This window comes from Trachinotus anak, unplaced genomic scaffold, assembly GCF_046630095.1.
Source record: "Trachinotus anak isolate AG129_WGS33_773 ecotype Australia unplaced genomic scaffold, CSIRO_AGI_Tana_v1 ptg000001l, whole genome shotgun sequence".
NCBI lineage: Eukaryota > Metazoa > Chordata > Actinopteri > Carangiformes > Carangidae > Trachinotus > Trachinotus anak.
In genome coordinates this window covers 7,248,028-7,265,512 of record NW_027273852.1, presented here as the reverse complement: position 1 = coordinate 7,265,512, position 17,485 = coordinate 7,248,028, and the positions used below count along the sequence as shown (strand labels likewise).

At 40.2% G+C, this 17,485-nt stretch overlaps 2 protein-coding genes and 1 long non-coding RNA gene across 11 annotated transcripts in view; 2 read left to right on the top strand and 1 right to left on the bottom strand.

Moving 5' to 3' along the window:
* The first annotated feature begins 413 nt into the window (after nucleotides 1-413).
* tra2b (transformer 2 beta homolog) lies at nucleotides 414-7,907 on the top strand. 2 transcript variants are annotated; one of them, XM_071467973.1, is made up of 8 exons: nucleotides 414-579; nucleotides 4,970-5,115; nucleotides 5,273-5,435; nucleotides 5,700-5,888; nucleotides 5,983-6,098; nucleotides 7,172-7,294; nucleotides 7,436-7,503; nucleotides 7,600-7,907. In XM_071467973.1, the coding sequence occupies exons 1-8, from the start codon at nucleotides 556-558 to the stop codon at nucleotides 7,608-7,610; spliced, it is 840 nt and encodes a 279-aa protein (XP_071324074.1). In that variant the 5' UTR covers nucleotides 414-555; the 3' UTR covers nucleotides 7,611-7,907. The 2 variants fall into 2 exon arrangements, with proteins under 2 accessions (XP_071324074.1, XP_071323991.1); XM_071467890.1 differs by having other exon boundaries at nucleotides 7,433-7,503.
* On the bottom strand, nucleotides 3,737-13,093 carry LOC139612641 (uncharacterized). 3 transcript variants are annotated; one of them, XR_011686622.1, is made up of 4 exons: nucleotides 13,006-13,086; nucleotides 11,346-11,402; nucleotides 5,286-5,450; nucleotides 3,737-5,111 (listed from the first exon to the last, which is right to left on the bottom strand). It is a non-coding gene; the product is annotated as an uncharacterized lncRNA (long non-coding RNA). The 3 variants fall into 3 exon arrangements; XR_011686618.1 differs by lacking the exon at nucleotides 11,346-11,402 and having other exon boundaries at nucleotides 13,006-13,093; XR_011686625.1 differs by lacking the exons at nucleotides 3,737-5,111; nucleotides 5,286-5,450 and adding an exon at nucleotides 5,468-10,175.
* The window catches only part of igf2bp2a (insulin-like growth factor 2 mRNA binding protein 2a), a 52,138-nt gene continuing 46,285 nt past the window's right edge, over nucleotides 11,633-17,485 (top strand). Inside the window, exons 1-2 of one of the 6 annotated variants that reach the window (XM_071467428.1) lie at nucleotides 11,633-12,200; nucleotides 13,468-13,528. In XM_071467428.1, coding sequence (XP_071323529.1) covers nucleotides 12,026-12,200; nucleotides 13,468-13,528 — 236 coding nt within the window. In that variant the 5' untranslated portion in view covers nucleotides 11,633-12,025. Of the gene's footprint in view, nucleotides 12,201-12,237; nucleotides 12,672-13,133; nucleotides 13,369-13,467; nucleotides 13,529-17,485 lie in introns of those variants that run through there. The other 5 variants (XM_071467514.1, XR_011686491.1, XM_071467345.1 and 2 more) reach the window with 5 other exon arrangements.

The window sequence follows — 17,485 nt, the reverse complement described above, 5'->3', positions numbered from 1 at the left end:
GGGGGGGGGGGGGGGGGGGGGGGGGCACCATACTTAACATGCATGAGAAAAATAAGCTGTAGGTATTATTAAACTGTTGCTTGATTATAAATGTCACATGGTGAAACAATTATTTTTACTTGATTAATAGCCAGTACGTTGCAAAACCACATAGTCTCCAGCATTCGTTGTATTGGAAATATCAACATAAATTTTTTATAACTCCTTGACTAAATATTTCAGCAAATTTTGTAAAAGTCTAATTTATATTAGACCTGTGTTATGTTGCATCCTCTATTACTCACTGACAGTCACTTGAATGGCAAGTTATGACTATAACAGTTCTTATTTTGTTTGATCGAAAATGTGTGGTTTTCTTAACGAGCTTTGTTTGGGAAACTGTAAGACTACATAATGGAAAAATGTAACTGCTAATTATGGTCATCAGCCTGCAGCACATGGGAGGAGCCAGCGTTTACAGTTGTTGCTGCTGCTGCTGCTGCTCATGCACACACACACTTTACAGACACACTGTGGATTGTAGTTCATAGTTCACATATTCAGAGTAACTAAAAAATGAGCGATAACGACAAAGGTCGGGTAAGTATGAGCTTTGTTAAGGCCTTGTCTAACATTTTTCTGGCGCTAACTGTCGGTTGTATGGAACTGATATGTTAAGTTTTCATGTTGTGTTGGCTAATGTTGGTTAGCTGACGTTAGCTAGCTAGCCCAAGCCCACAGTCCAAATTAGATCAGTGATTTATAAATTGTATCATTATATTTATGAAACATAAACGTATCGTTATAGTTTTAATCAGCTAATATTTTATTACTTATGCATGCCCCGAGCAAATGTACAGTAAACATTAAAGTGTGCTAATGCTCGTTAGCTAGCCGGCTAACGGTAGCCCTTGAGTGTTAGCTAGACTTCACGGCCTGTATGAATGCACAAGAAAAGCGGCGCTGAGGCTGCGACCTTAGTGCCAACTTTAGTCCCGCTAACCAGTAACCAGTCATTAAAAAACAAACCCGTAGATAGTCAGAATGAATGTTTGGGTGTGTATTGTTATAATGAATGATTTGAAAGCTTGATTTCAGCTACATTGTTGCATAATGTTTTAAAAGCAGTCAGACTTGTTGATCATGCTGAATGTAGGTTAGCGAATTAAATTAACAATCTGTGTGCAAAAGCCGAAGGGGAGATTGTTTCCTTGTCGACATTTATTTGCTAATTAATTTGTCAAATTTTAATGAAGCTAATAATTGTAAAACTATAGTAAACTGTATTTGGAGTCAGTACATCAGATCTCAATTGAGTGTTGTGAATGTATGTTTGCCAACAGTCATTATGATTTAGCTGTTATCGTTGGCGCAGCAACTTGTGTCAATCAGCAACAATAATGGTGTAAAACATAATAGCAATGTGAAACTAAAACAAACGGCCTCAAGATTACATATTCATTTGCATTAACTCGCAAATCATACTGTAGCTGTCAGAGTCAAAGTTTGATTCTTGCCCTCTCAGGACTGACCAGTGTGTCTGTACATCTTGTAAAAATGAGGACAATTTTCTGTGGTTCACAGCCTTTGCCATGACAGTCAGACATTGAGCTCAGGTGCATCCTGTTTCCACTGATCATCCTTCAGATGTTTCTACAACTTGATTGAAGTCCACCTGTGGTAAATTCAGTTGGTTGGACATAATTTGGAAAGGCACACACCTGTCTATATAAGGTCCCATAGTTGACAGTACATGTCAGAGCACAAACCAAGTCATGAAGTCCAAGGAATTGTCTGTAGACCTCAGAGACAGGATTGTATGGAGGCACAGATCTGGGGAAGGGTACAGAAAAATTTCTGCAGCATTGATGGTCCCAATGAGCACAGTGGCCTCCATCATCCGTAAATGGAAGAAGTTTGGAACCACCAGGACTCTTCCTAGAGCTGGCCGCCCGGCCAATCTGAGCAATCGGGGCGGAAGAGCCTCAGTCAGGGAGGTGACCAGCATTCCATCAGTGCTCCAGCGTTGCTCTGTGGAGAGAGGAGAACCTTCCAGAGGGACAACCATTTCTGCAGCACTCCACCAATCAGGCCTGTATGGTAGAGGGGCCAGACGGAAGCCACTCCTCAGTAAAAGGCACATGATTGCCCGCCTGCGTCATGTCTGGAGGAAACCAGGCACCACTCATCACTTGGCCAATACCATCCCCGCAGTGAAGCATGGTGGTGGCAGCATCATGCTGTGGGGATGTTTTTCGGCAGCAGGAACTGGGAGACTAGTCATGGTCGAGGGAAAGATGAATGCAGCAATGTACAGAGACATCCTTGATGATAACCTGCTCCAGAGCGCTCTGGACCTCGGACTGGGGCAAAGGTTCATCTTCCAACAGGACAATGACCCTAAGCACACAGCCAAGATAACAAATGAGTGGCTTCGGGACAACTCTGTGAATGTCCTTGAGTGGCCCAGCCAGAGCCAAGACTTGAACCCGATTGAACATCTCTGGAGAGATCTGAAAATGGCTGTGCACCGACGCTCCCCATCCAACCTGATGGAGCTTGAGAGGTTCTGCAAAGAAGGATGGGAGAAACTGGACAAAAATAGGTGTGCCAAGCTTGTAGCATCTTACTCAAAAAGACTTGAGGCTGTAATTGCTGCCAAAGGTGCTTTAACAGAGTATTGAGCAAAGGCTGTGAATGCTTATGTACATGTTTTTATATTTTTTGTTTTTTATTTTTAATAAATTTGCAAAAGTTTCAAGCAAATGTTTTTCACTTTGTCATTATGGGGTATTGTGTGTAGAATTTTGAGGTAAAAAAAAAAAGGAATTTAATCCATTTTGGAATAAGGCTGTAACATAACAAAATGTGGAAAAAGTGAAGTGTTGTGAATACTTTCCGGATGCACTGTACCTGGGGTCACAGGCTCAAATAAGTAATATATGTAGGAGGAGAGCACAGATTTGGTTTAGTCTGAGGGGGGATTCGTTTATAACAACATAACTGATCTTAATTTTTTTTTTTTTTTGTATGTATTTGAGGATGACACTGCAGCAAAACTTTTTTTGAACCAGCTGGTTCTTAACCCACAGTGTAAGGAGCACATTGCTTGTTGCTGTGAAATAGCTTCTGTAGGTTTGTTATGACAAAAATTTACCAATAGAAGCTGAAATAACAAACTAATTTTTTCGCACACCAGCCTCCACAGTGTGATCATCTAGGCTCTTTTCAGACCTGGTATTAACATCTGTCAAATTGATAACTCTAAGTACAGGTGTGAATGCACCCAAAATGCATTTGAGATCCGATCACTCAGCCCACATTCAGAAGTGGTCTGGGCTGCATATGGCCACATTCTTTTAGCAATGTGTACACAAATGTGTCCTGGGCCACATTGAAGAACTGCCTACTCAACTGACATCCTCTGCTACAGTCTTAATTAGTCTCACAGTTTCATAATGAACCAAAAAGATTTTACTATTTCCAATGGCTAAGACTTTATTTCATTGTGGAGCTGTGTGCAGCGAATTGATTACATACATGTTTATTTGCATACAAAGTGGGGAAGTGAGATCAAATTTGTTTCCCATGGCAGTTACTTGTAAGTTCTCTTGCCACTAATGCACCTTTTTAAGAAAATTTTACTAAAGGTCTTGGTATAGCTTATGTGCTGAAGCTTTGTTCCCAAGGCTTCATGGCTGTTTTATCAGTACTAATAACGCAAGTCAATACAAATGAGTGGCAGCAACATCTTGAGGTCGTTTGGACTAACTTAAGCCCAGATTTATTTGAAAAAGATGAAGGCACTGTTGAGCAGACATTCACATTCAGTGGTTTGAAATACACTGTGATGTCTTTAAGGCCACTTGGAAGAAATTGTGTCAACAGGTTTTATTTAGGAATGTACATTTTAAGAAGGAACACAATGTATTTGCAGAAGAGATTGATGAAAAACGAAAGGTAATCATAGTTCATATTATTCTGTACAATCTTGTAAATATGTATGTGTATAGGACAATATTGTCTGTTCTCTTATCCTGATGTGCAGCAGGCCTACCAAAGTGTCAAGACACAACCAGAATGGAAAAATGAGATGAACATGTGTTCACATGCTTACCTTTCAGTTTTGGCAGCAGTTTACAACAATCACCCCTCCCTTTCCTGATGTTTGCATCTACAATGCTTTGAAAGCTTCAAACTAAAAGTGGCTGAGAGGCTTGAACAGTGAATGTAGAACCACTGGAAGGGAAATATTTATAAAACTAACACTGAACATTTGTATTTTATGGCCTGAAATATTCACATGCATGTCATAAAATCGTAATAACACATTTAAAGTTGAATGACGGTGCGGTTTTAATTGTAGTCATATATTCTTCATCCTTTTCTTTTCCATAAAGGTTAAGGTTGGACCAAGAAAATGCGGAAGAAGTCTCTTGTCCACTTTATTTTCAATAATATGAAGCTCAGATGTGTGAAGCTGAATTGTTGAATGCATGCTAAAACATGAGGAGGGAAGAAGTATGGTCAGTGTGTGAGATGGGGGAAGTAAGAAGAAGTAAGACAATTGAAGAAAGAAGAATAATGTGAAGTAATGAAGTTACAGAAATGAAGTTCAGGAAGTAATCTGGATAAGGTCACTGCGCTAAGTAATTTTCTGGTCTGTTTGTCAAATGCGTGCATGTTCTTTTTATTGAATTCAACACACATTAGTTAAAATCATAATGCTTACACCACAAATTTCTGTTTTTCATAATGTTGACAATTTAAGTATACTGATTAATGTAATCATATTGATGTCACCCTATCCATGGCTACACAAAATAGCATTAACCTGCATTCCTAATTTACATTCTAAATTCAGTTCTTTTCTGTACTCTTCACAGGATAGTTTTATTTCCTAAGTACATAGAAATATTGAGCCATATTTCTCAGTTTGTCCTCTCGTTGGTGCTGACAAGATGTGTGTTGGTGTGTGTGGTCCATTCAGGAGTCTCGCTCTGCATCCAGGAGCTTGAGTCCACGGGGCTCAGGGAAGTCAGCAAGCCGCTCCCCGGCTCGCTCACCAGCCCGTTCGAAAGAAGGCTCCCGTCACTCCCGCTCCAAATCTCGGTCCCGTTCCAGGTCCAAATCTGGGTGAGTGAATATGTACTATGAATATGCATAAAACTCTTCCCTGCCACTTGTCAAATACGAAGATACTAGTCTGTCTTTTGAAGCAACCGTAGAAGAATGGGAAGTGAATAGTCATAGAATCAGTGTGACTGTAGAAGTGTTGTTTCTGTCTGTACAGGTCCCATTCTCACCGTGGATCACGCAGACACTACAGCCGATCTCGTTCCCGTTCAAGGTCCTATCATCGCAGATCCCGTAGCAGGTCCTATAGTGGAGAGCGCCGACGCAGGAGCCATAGCCGTTCACCCATGTCCAATCGCCGCAGGCACATCGGCAACCGTGTAAATGTTCAATGGCTTTTGTTTTTAAAAAAAAAATATATATATATATATATATATGTATCAGCATCACCTGTGTTTCACTTGCATGATATCTGAAAATGTGCATTTAAGTTCCCAAACACTGCTATGTACTTCCTCAGCATTTTACATCTGCCTAATATGTAAAAACTGTGACTTGATTGTTTTGAGTATTGACGAACTTTCAAATGATGATTGTATCAAAGAATGATTGTATCCAAGTCTTTAATGCCTTTGAAATTGTAGGCGAATCCAGACCCAAACTGCTGCCTGGGAGTGTTTGGCCTGAGCTTGTATACCACAGAGAGAGATCTGAGGGAGGTCTTCTCTAAATACGGCCCCCTGGCTGATGTCTCCATTGTGTACGACCAGCAGTCGAGGCGCTCCAGGGGCTTTGCCTTCGTTTACTTCGAGAACACAGACGACGCTAAAGAGGTATAAGAATATGAGTTGACAAAGGCCTCTGCCAAACCGGTTCCTGAAATATTTTATGGGTCTTAAGTGGTAGTTTATGTTTGTTCGCTGCCAGGCAAAGGAACGAGCCAATGGCATGGAGCTGGATGGTCGTAGGATCAGGGTAGACTTCTCCATCACGAAAAGACCTCACACCCCAACCCCTGGAATCTACATGGGCCGACCCACATAGTAAGACATCTGGACCATACTGACTGTTTCATTCATGTTACCACATTTCACGTGGTGTTTCATTTTAGTTCCTCAATTTAACAGATATGCTCTGATGTGGTGTACTGTTGTTTTTTTTTGTTTTAGATCTATTTTAGATCTATTGCCTCAAAGAGAGAGATTGCTGCTTATAATTTTTTAAGTAAATTTTGCAAGTGGCCATGAGTGGAGAGAAAATGCTGTTTCCTGTCAGAGGAAGATATATATTTTTCTGTTATAATTTATTTGTAAAGCAATTTTTTAAACAAATACAGAAGTTGTGACAAAGTTATGCACAGGAACATCAAAATCATCCAGTTGTCCCAGCGAGAGCCATCAACCTCAGTTTAGTAGCACTCAAATGCACTAAAGTTACCAGCATAAATAACGCTGAAGTAAAAAACTGCATGATGTTTGGTACTTCAGTGAAATCAGAGGTATTAATTGGACTTTATCTTAAAAAGGATACCGGTAGTTGTGTAATTGTAGAAGTGTGTCATCTCTTGTGGGTAATCATTTCCTCAGGAACTGTATGTTTGCTGTTATAAACACAAATAAACACAAGCCAGAGCCCTTACAACTTCCAGATGTATCGTTAGTTGTTGAATGTCTATTTGTACAAAATTATTACTGGGTTGAATGTCAGGCTTGTTGTTGCTTCTGGTTAAAAGTAAAGAGTCATCTTCAGATGTCCAAGTTCTGTTTTCATAAGAACTGAAAAATTATAAATGATTTTATAAACATTTTAAATGATTAAGATTAAATTGTGTTTCTTTTTTCCAAATAAATGTAAACATCTAATTATAGATTGTGGTAACTCTTGAAAGTACAGTGTACAGGCTTGCTGTACATCCCATGGCCTATAATGCCACATACATGGTTCACCTGCTCAGTAAGAGCACTAACAGCAGACTTGAAAGATAAAGACAAACTTGCAAGTGAAGTCTTCTTTTCTAACCTCAGTAACGTGCAACATAAATGAGAAACGTCATTTTCAGTTGTAAATGGAAAAGTAAAATAAGGCATACATTTAATTATTTTCTTTTTCTGTGTAGCGGCGGAGGTGGTCCCAGTGGTCCTCGACGTTATTCACGTGACTACGACCGTGGGTATGATCGCGGATATGACAGGGGTGGCTATGATCGCTATGACGACAGGGATTACTACAGATCATACAGGTGACGATCTCAACCTTCAGATTATGATTGGAAAATTGATTCTCAACTCATCATATTTTGGTTTCCTTTTCAGTATTTTATTTTTTTTCTTACATACCTTCTGAAGTTGGCAAAAATGTTAATTTGGTCTTGTTTCAGAAGGCGATCTCCATCACCGTACTACAGAGGAGCTTACAGGTCTCGGTCCAGATCACGGTCTTATTCTCCCCGTGAGTCTTTCTCATAAATTATCAACTGTTTTATGGATCATGATTCAACAGGTTGCAGTGTGTTGGCATTTGTCTGATGACTGTTTTGTTTCACAGGTCGCTATTGAACGTTGCTGTCAAGCAAAAACCCCTCTTCTATCCAAGCACAGACAAGAAATGTTTGAGTGGAATGATTGATTTCAGAACAGATGTTCTTTTTAAGGTGATTGTCACATCTCTGTCTGCTGATGTATATGACCAGTAAATGTAAACTGACTCAAGCTGTCCCCACATGTTTTTAATTTTGAATGTATAGCCGACCCCTGCCGTAAATGTTAAATTAATGTTTTGATTTTTTGGATACAAATTGAGTGAATATTCATCTTTGAACAGATTAAAAGCAGGATGCACTTTTTCCACACTGACTTGTGCCCGTCGTTACTGCACCTCTACATTGTCTTAAAGCGTTTCCCTCTGCACGGCTGTTACAATAAAGACAAGGATATATTAAGCCCTTCATCTTACCACATTGCTATGTGCCAATTTCTGCAGAATTTTACTTCTCTCAGCCTCTCAACAATGGCAACTGCAGTGCATGTGGATGCCACATTTTTTTGTGTTATTTAACTGAGTTTTCTGGCGAGCTGCTATTAAACTGTCAAATCAACAAATGAATAATGATAATGGGCACAACATGAGCTCACATATCAAGCTTCAAGTGCTTTCCTCCTAGAGACTATAAAAACAGACAAAATGTATCCAAGCTACCAGTTGAGCTCATGTAAACCCATACTTCATACATCCTTCATACATTCATATATCCAAGGTGGCTATTTGATAATGTCAGATAATTGTATCTTCTTAGGTCAAGACACAGGTGTTATAAAATTGATCCATCCATTGGCATAGAGGTTGGACACAATGGACAAGATGAGTTTTCTCAAGATGTCAACACAAATTGAATCACCTTGCATAACGATATAAAGTATTTCTATGAAAGATTAACTAGAAATAGCCCATTACTTGAGGCAGACTAGAGTTTTAACGTGATTTATCCAACTGATATAGCAAAACTGGTAAGGCGGTACTGGAATGGATTTGGCTAAGTGCTTTAGTAAAATGTCAGCTTATCTTATAACCCCTAGGGAAAATATTAGATACATATTCCCTTAGCCTTGTTCCAGACCTCTGAATCGGAGCCCACATCTCTGATTTTTTTTTTCTTTTAGCAATTCAAATAATAATGATATGAAACGAAATGGCAGCAGAGTCTGATTGTCAGGCTAATATTCCCTGACTAGAAGCTATAAATCTGTGATTGAAATGCCACTGCTCATCAGGCTCAAATTTGAACAGAGCAAAAAAAAAAAAACAAACATAAAAACATAAATGTACACAGCGAAAGTGGTCTCAGACTTTTGGATCCCACTGAATATATTAAATAATGATTTGTTGGGACTCTTAATAGTCTTTTAACAAACTTATGAGGTTTACGTATCCATGAGTAAATGCAGCTGAACAAATCAAGTTGCTTTCACCATGTCCAGTGTTTAGTGTTTCACTGTTCTTTCACCATGTGGTGTAGCAAGACCTATCGAGCAGCATCTGGCTGTGAGGAACCGAAGTCCAACATCTACCCCTACTGGGCACAGAGGAGTCCAAACTTGTTCCAGCATCCATGACATACAATACAGTACAGTATATGACAAAGTCTATGACTTAGTTTGTAGTAGTTTTCTGTTTTAGCTTGTAGTGGGGGAAATAACTCAGGACCTCAAGTTAAAGAAAAGCATTGCAAAGAGATTGCTTCTTTACTTTAAGGGTCGGTTCCCCCAAATAATTAAAAAAAATCATTTTCACTTATCTCTAATGGGATCGAGCCATGCAGATAATTTTTGTTTTATTTGTCCATGCTTTGCAATATCCGTTCTGAGATTCCTCCCTTCCCCCCATTACAAAGGAGGTGAAAGGATTTCATTTGTGCTTGGAAAAATCATGTTTTCTTTTGTTTTGTTTAACCATTTAAGTAAATGTATTGTAGTATTAGCGTTTGTAAGTGTTTGTTTTTTGTAGCAATGATATTATCACAGTAGTTTACAACTTCTCTGTATTGATCGCATTTAATAGGTTTTTCAGCTTGTTTTGCTTGGGGGAAAAAAAAGTTCTGAAGTCAATAAAATGAAAGATTTCCCTCAGAAGAAATTTAACACAAATGGAAACTATCATTTAACCACCAGTTCCCCAAAAATACCTGAGTAAATGGTTAATTTACACCTCATTTTATTGCACAATATAGCGTAAAAATGAACCTTTGAGACTCTAGATATTAACAGGAATGTGTAAACCTAATGCCACAGGGGATACAACACTGTACCAATTCATTTTAATTCATTTTAATGTCCTTTTAATCCTGATTTGTCTTAATGCGGTTGTTTGAATGGTTCTTTTACCTGATCCCCCCCTCCCCGCCCCCTTAACAGTTTTTAACAGCTGTCCCCACCTTGGAAACTCCATAAGCCTATTTATTTCCCTCTTCCACCACAAGTCCACATGTTCGTATGTGTGTGTTGTTTGTTCTGGTCAGCAGTTCTCTCTGCGTTCCGCAAATGTCACATCCCTCCCAGTCCCAGTGCATTTTCCTCTCTGAGTGGAAATCATTTTTGGGTGGCTGCATGATTTGACAGCATACTGACCTAAATGGGGACAACATGTAACAGGAAAGCATGTGAAATATTTAATGTAATTGCTATTTAAATGCTAAAGCACAGGCGAAATTTAAGCACATATTTGATGTATAGTATCATAAGATGTACAGTGGAAAATGAGTATAGTAATGATTTAGTGCAGTAAATGAGTTTTGAAATGAATGGGTAATCCATTTGACCTCGGGTCTGAATGAGTCTCAGCTGGCAGCAGCAGAAAATCCTGCAACTGTGTTAGCATGTCATCAGGAAAGTAACTAAAGAGCTGTTTTGTAAATAGAACGCAGCTTTGACATTCCTCTGTTCACACACTGACGTAAACAAGGAGAGGAATGGTCACTCCTGCTGCTGGCACTCTCTCCACTACAGTGGGGTGGCAGTAATGTTCCAAGGCACAGGCCAGTCACATGTAGAAACACTCAAGTGCTGCAGGCAAAGGCTCCTCCCCTTGGTAACTAGTGTAGGTACAAGACTACACATCCATGCATGAGCACTGCAGCCTGCCCCCCTCGTCATGCAGCTGCAGCCTTTCCCTTACATTAAGGCTTTTGTTTTGAAATCCACTTCACGCACTTTGCTTCACTTCCCTCCCAAACACACCCACATGCACACACCTACACTAACAAAAAAAAAAAAAAAAAAAGAGAAAAGAAAAGAAAGAAAGACAGATGTAATACCCTGTCTGTAGCTTATAGTATGAGCTCAGACTGGTTGAGTGACACTGCATGGAGGGCACCTCCTCCCTGCTCAGGGCCAGGAATCCCCTCTCTTCTCCTTATCAGCCTCTAAAAATAAATGTTTGCTCAGTTTTACATTTTAGAGTTGGGTCTATTTGCACTATCCACAGGTTGTAATACACATTGAGCTTGTCATCAAGTTTAATAATATTGGGCAAAGTGAAGTGGACATATGTAATATATACTGCAGGGTGTGTGCCCTTAAACAATGGGCCCTAGGCGGGGTGTCAGGGGCCACCAACAAAATGTAGGATAGGTTATGTTACTGTAGTTTCTGCACAAGGACAGAATTTACAAGAATTGCTGTTCTGAGGTTTCACTTTCTGTATTGGTTAAACCCTTTCCCCTCACTGTTCTGTAATTGCGCCGTAAATACTGCAAGATCATGAATATTATCTCACACGTTTATATAATAGGATATTACCTCAAACAGGCGTCCATGGCTAGGCTTGGAGCCCCCTGCGTTCACCTCTTCATATTTCTGTATTGCCCATAAATAAGTAAAAGGCAAAGTGTTAGGATCAGTGACACTGTTTGGGTCGACAAGTCCAGTGACAGCGACTTGATTTTCCACACAGTAGCCCTTTTTCACTCCCCCAGCCTGGAGGGACCCACGGCACGGCCCTTATTATGATTTGATGAAATAACCCCTCAGCCTCCTTTAAGCCCATCCCTTTGCTGAATGTACCCAGTGATCATCATGCCACTTCCATACCCTAATACACTTTCTACGCTGGGAAAGCAGGAGTGATCCCTCATGCACCTCCAAACTGTTTTTTTCTTGTGATTTTAAGCGAGATTTTATTTAGAGGCGGTGCTTGTTGGCTCCAGAGTAGCGTCGTAACGACACTTTTTTTCCCCAGTCCTTGTTAAAAGAGTTTGACCAGGGCCAGAGTTGGTGCTGGGGGGTCGCCTATAGCGTAGTAATTTCCTGGGGGGTGATTGCTGCATTTTTAAAAGAAAAAAAAAAAAAATCCCAGCAGATTTTTCTATTTTATTTTTTATTTTATCTTTATTATTTTTTTTTTTTTCTACTTACTCTGAATATCGCCACTCTCTCACTCTTAAGATCTGATACCCCTTCGAGATTTTTCCTTTCAGATCATGAACAAACTATATGTTGGGAATTTAAGTCCTTCGGTCACTGTCGAGGACTTGAAGCAGCTCTTTGGGGAGAGGAAGCTGCCAGTGGCCGACCAGGTCCTACTGAAATCCGGCTATGCTTTTGTGGACTTCCCCGATCAGAACTCGGCCATAAAGGCTATAGAGACTCTTTCTGGTAAGTGTGGATTTGATAAGTGATGCTGCTGGTGACAGGGAAAAATCCACGGCGAGTCGAACTGCAAGATCAGATTAAAAACCACAATAGCTCAGCTTGTCCGAAATGCGAAATATTAATCATTACTTGTGTTATTTTCCTTTGCTCGGGACAGTGTGTGTGTGTGTGTGAGTGTGTTTTTTTGTTGTTTCTTTTTTTTTTTTTTTTTTTTTTTTTTTTTTTTTTTGCGATTACATCCGTGTGCCATCAGAGTTTAGATGAACGCTCAGTCATGCACGCTCCGGCAAAAATTGGATAAATTATCGATCGCAGGACACAGCCGAGGCTTTGGTGCCCGTTTGCCTAAAGAAAACACGACCCGTCGTAACGCAATTAACGCGCACAATAACCTATATTTCGGAGATTCCGATAGTGCGGGGCGCTACTTTGCAAATCACCCGCTGGAATGCATTGGATGGTCTGATGGTTTGGGTAGGCATAATTATTTTTCACTTATTTTTTATCTTGATTTTATTAAAGAGAGCACGGCGAAGCGACAGCGGAAAACTTGTCAGATCCATGTTCCTCTGATGTCTGGGTATGTTTTTACGAGGTGTCTTGGAGGTGGGTCATGGGGGTCCGGAGGAAAGAGCTAATAAACAGGTAGCTGAGTGGGGGACGAGGTGAGACGCTAATTCCGTGCTGCGCCAGGCCACTCATAATAGTAACGAAAACCCGTGTTCAGGCTTCGCCGAGGAGCGCTTCGTTCTTCAACCCCCCCCCCCCTCCCGGCTGGGTCAACACGGAGAATTAAGAAAACACCTACCTACAATAGAAAGAGTACAAGATTGTCCTTTCAAACCATCTCTTCTTTGATGTTGCATTCTTTGCTGAGAGCAGAGGGGGGGTGGGGGTGGGGGGGGGGGGGGGGGGGGAGAAAAAAAAATACCCCTCATTGCACTGTGAGGGTTGTGGGAGTGGAAAGCATGGCTGCCCATTTCCCCCATACTATATAAGCTTATCATGCTTCATTTTGGCGCCGATTTCCTCCATTGTGAGCCGCTAAATGTCACATTGTGCTTGTTTTAATGTAAACACGGAGAGTTTAAACGCCGCCGTGCGCACGACGCGCCCGCGTACAGTACTTTCTTTCAGGGGTTGGCTGTTTGAATGGGGACGCACCTACTTGGTGAAGTGATTCAAAGTGTTGCTGTGTAGGCCTACCAGCTTGCATTGTTGCTTCCATGACACACAGCTAATGTTACACTATCAATTTTCGCCCTTACAGGTAAAGTTGAATTACACGGAAAGGTGATAGAGGTAGACTACTCTGTTCCCAAAAAACTAAGGTAGGCCTACAATCTGACACACACACACACACACACGCACACACTGACATTGTGTCATACGCCTATACTGTGCCCCATGCCAGACTTGTGTGACCTGTAGGCTTCCGCTGCGAAATATAGCCCGCAGATTTTACCCCCCACCCCCAACCCCCTTTTTCTCGGCTTGTGTGCGTGTTTTTCTGCCAGGCTGCTGTTGTGGATGTTGTTGTTGTTTTATCTGCTGGCGGTGGGGATGAAATGGAGTGGCGACTCAACAAAAGAAAGAAAGCAACAAAGAAGCAGTTTGGTCCCAACATCCGCAGAACACACGGCGGCTGCTGCCATATCGCGTGATCTGCAGCAGGGCCTATATCCCACTGTAAAACATGGACACACACACACACACACACACACACACACACAGTGCACACATGTAATAATTTCATCTCAACTGAATCTCACGTATCTATCATCAAACTTTCCCACAGGCAATTGTTTACCCACAAGGCTATTTTCCTATATGTAGGCGTTAAAGTTTCATTATTGACTGGAGCACTGCATTGCACGATGAGATGCATACCAATCAGCTGAGCCTCTCCTCTGGTTACTATATGCATGTGTGTATGTATATGAGAGACACAGATTGTGTGTGTGTGTGTGTGTGAGAGAGAGAGAGAGAGGGGGGAAAGCTAGAGTTAGTCTGTGAGCTTACGTGTAGGCCAGTCGTCAACTCCACAACCACGACAGCCCTGTGTTGTTTTGTGCTTTTGAATCAGCTTGTCCACTCATTTTACAAAACACCCCCCCCCACTCCCTAAAAAATAAAAAAATCCACAAGCTTTTAATTACTCGGAAATAATAATTAAAAGAAGCAATGTTGTCCTGTGCGTAATGCATACTAAATATTGCGGAGCCTGTACTCCTCCTAATACGTATGGATCCACCACATATCTCAACAATGCCTGTGGCTCCAGGGAAAGCCTACGTTGCGTGACAAAAAGGTAAATATTCAAGCCCCTTGCGGAGGAAAAAAAACAAAAAAAAAACACGTGACCCATACTTTATGCGTTTCCAGCATAGTCCTCCCCCTCCAGTGCAGGCTACACTTCCCTGCATTACAGCCCTCGCTGTTTTTTTTTTTTTTGGCTGTGCAACGCTGTGGAGGACAACAAGAAAAAAAAAAAATGTGTATGTGTAAAATGTCCAGTGATCGAGCTGCCCGTGTTTCACCCGTGTCGTGGCTCGATTTGAGAGCGTTTTGTGAAGCTGCAAAGCGCAACATGGTGCAGAAAAGAAAAAAGCCTGCGCCACTCCCCACAGTTAATGTGCACGTAGGCCATGGCAATGCTGGAGAGCCTCATAATGGCTGCCATGATGGCCTTGCTCCCTGCACGGCTATAGGCGGAATCAGATGGGGCAAGTGTCCATACGTGTGCCTGCATGTGTCCAGTCGACATGTGTGGAGCTGCTGCGTGTTTTCTGAACGGGCCTTTTCTTCGCCACATCCGCGAAGTCGACATAAGTGCAGCGTGGACAGGTGTTCAGATTTTTCAAACGCACGGCGGAAACTGGGCGAAACCAGTCGTGGAGCTGTAGCTTCACGTTATTTGTTCAAATGGGTTTTTAAGTGGTAATTCTTTTCCACGGTGATCATTTCATTTAATGTTTAAACCTCCCGAGAGCTGTCTGGTCACTGTTCTGAGCTTTTGGCCATTATTGCAGGAATGTTTGCATTGTTTTAGAATTTAAAGCTTAAAATGCATATTTCAGTCCCACGGTGAAGGATTAATTATCTTTATTTACAGAGGTGTGGCTAATTCAAATTTCTTTAGTAATGTAGAATTTTTTTTTTTTTTTTTTTTTTTTGGGGAAATCCTTCTGTGGTCTTAGACATATTGAGAAACTACAATTTATTTTTAATAATGATACAAGCTTAGAATACTCAAATTATATTATCTTTATTTATGTTATTTCTAAATCTTGTGCTTGAATAATGATATAAATATTTATAGCAATTCTTCATTTTAAAAATATATGGTTGCTGTAGTGAAGTCCTAGTTAAACAGGGTAGGAGCAGTGAACCAATGATCAGTTTTTGTTCTGTCATTTAGGAAGTTGTGTGTGAACCTTCAGGCCTACTGGCTTCTCTTGGCTTTTTGAGGCTGCTATAGTTTCAGATGCTGTTTGCTGTGTGGTGTCTGTTTATATATTTTAGTTGTGCTTTGTTGTGTAATGTCTAATAGGCATAGTAACATATAACAGTCAAATTATGCCAAATTTTAATGACAAGAAATTATGACTGATCATGACTGGTTGTAATAAGATTTTGTTTGCTAATTAACTTTTTCTCTAAAAGACTGGGCCTTGTTAAATGTCATTTTGAATAGTCCAGAAAAGACAAAGGTCTGAACTGTTGTGGTTTTGATGTCCTATTTATCATTTAAATGTTATTTCACTCATACATATTTTATATTTTAATATTTCAAATGGGTTCAGACACACCATCTTGCATCTAATTTTACTTGGAGCAATTTAAAAAGGAGTAAAGTAGATTTTTGATTTTGTGTTTAAAAGGCTTTTGAAGCTTCTTGTCATGGAAAATACAGAATAATTAGTTGCACTTTATTAGTCATATTTCAAACTGAAATTTTTAAAAATTAATGGCGTTATTTCTATTATTCCTCTAATAATGTAGGTTACTTTATATGGACTTAAGTGCTGAGGCAAAAGATTCAAAATTGATTGAATATTTTTATGGTAGTGAGTAAAAACTTAAAATCATATTTCATATTGATAGTTATAATCACATAAATTTGATATATAAGTGTAGTTTAAAATATAAGCTGGTGATGAAATTATCAATTCAACAGAACTCATAGAACATTACAGAAAATACATATATTTATGTAGAATGATTATTATAATTATTACTTGTTTATTATTACTTATTACCATTACTTAGAATTTATATTGTCTAAATTTTACTGGAAGAATTGAAATGAGTTTGAAAAGAAAATTATGTTTGTTTTCCTAAACCTAAGTACCATAATTGCATTCTTGATAGATGTTTTTTTTTAAGTGGTTTATATTGATACCAGAAATCACAAAGAAACAATATCTTTTTCATCCTTATTAAGTTTGCTTGTTAAGCAAATCATGTGGCCGAGTGTCTGTTCGTGGGGCACACAGGGAGCGTGACTTGGTGTTAATTGATATTGGTGCTACATGAACGATACGCAGCGTTGCTTGACTGTGAAATAGGTGGTGAGGGGTGTGGAGAGAGCGACTAATGTGAGCTCTTGTTGTGAACACGATCAATATTCAGTTATCATTATTTAGCATATGGAGACGTTGTTGTTGTTGTTGTTGTTGTTGTTGTTGTTGTGTTTGTGTGATAAACACAATTAAAGTTGCCTCCCTGCATTGTGTAGGCAACAGATTTATTTACTCGCTTACTTAACAGTTGAGACTGATAAAAGCAGACTTCTCTCCTTCTAATTATCTTTCCAAACCTTTGCCTTAACCTGGAGTGAAAACAGCTCAAATAGTATGTAAATAGTAAGTGATGAACTTGTATTTCACTCCATTAGGCTGTATCACAATAAACACAAGTTGAACTGTTTGCATTTCGCAGCTTAATGTTGTTTGACGAAGCTACACTGATTACAAGACTTTTTTCTTACAAAAGGATACAAACCAAGACTTGGGTGTAAACATCTGCATTGCACCACAGTGGTGCACATGCAGATGTGTGTGTTGGGTTGTCAGTGCACATTGAGTCAAAACAGCGAAATATGATAGCCATCAGTTGATCCACTCCGAATCCATTAATACTCCCCAGTTGATCCTGGGTGAAGGGGAAGCTCTCCAATTCAGGCTCTGGTTTTGTCCGGAGTGATAGCAGGAGTCACTGCACTGCTCCCCTCCGAAGCCACATCCGCTGCACCTTCCTCCTGACTCCTCACGTCTCCCCTCACC

Coding starts and splice junctions, on each gene's coding strand:
- tra2b (XM_071467890.1), top strand. CDS start 556: ATGAGCGATAACGACAAAGGTCGG. Junction 580..4,969: donor GCGATAACGACAAAGGTCGG/GTAAGTATGAGC, acceptor TGGTCCATTCAG/GAGTCTCGCTCTGCATCCAG. Junction 5,436..5,699: donor GCAGGCACATCGGCAACCGT/GTAAATGTTCAA, acceptor TTGAAATTGTAG/GCGAATCCAGACCCAAACTG.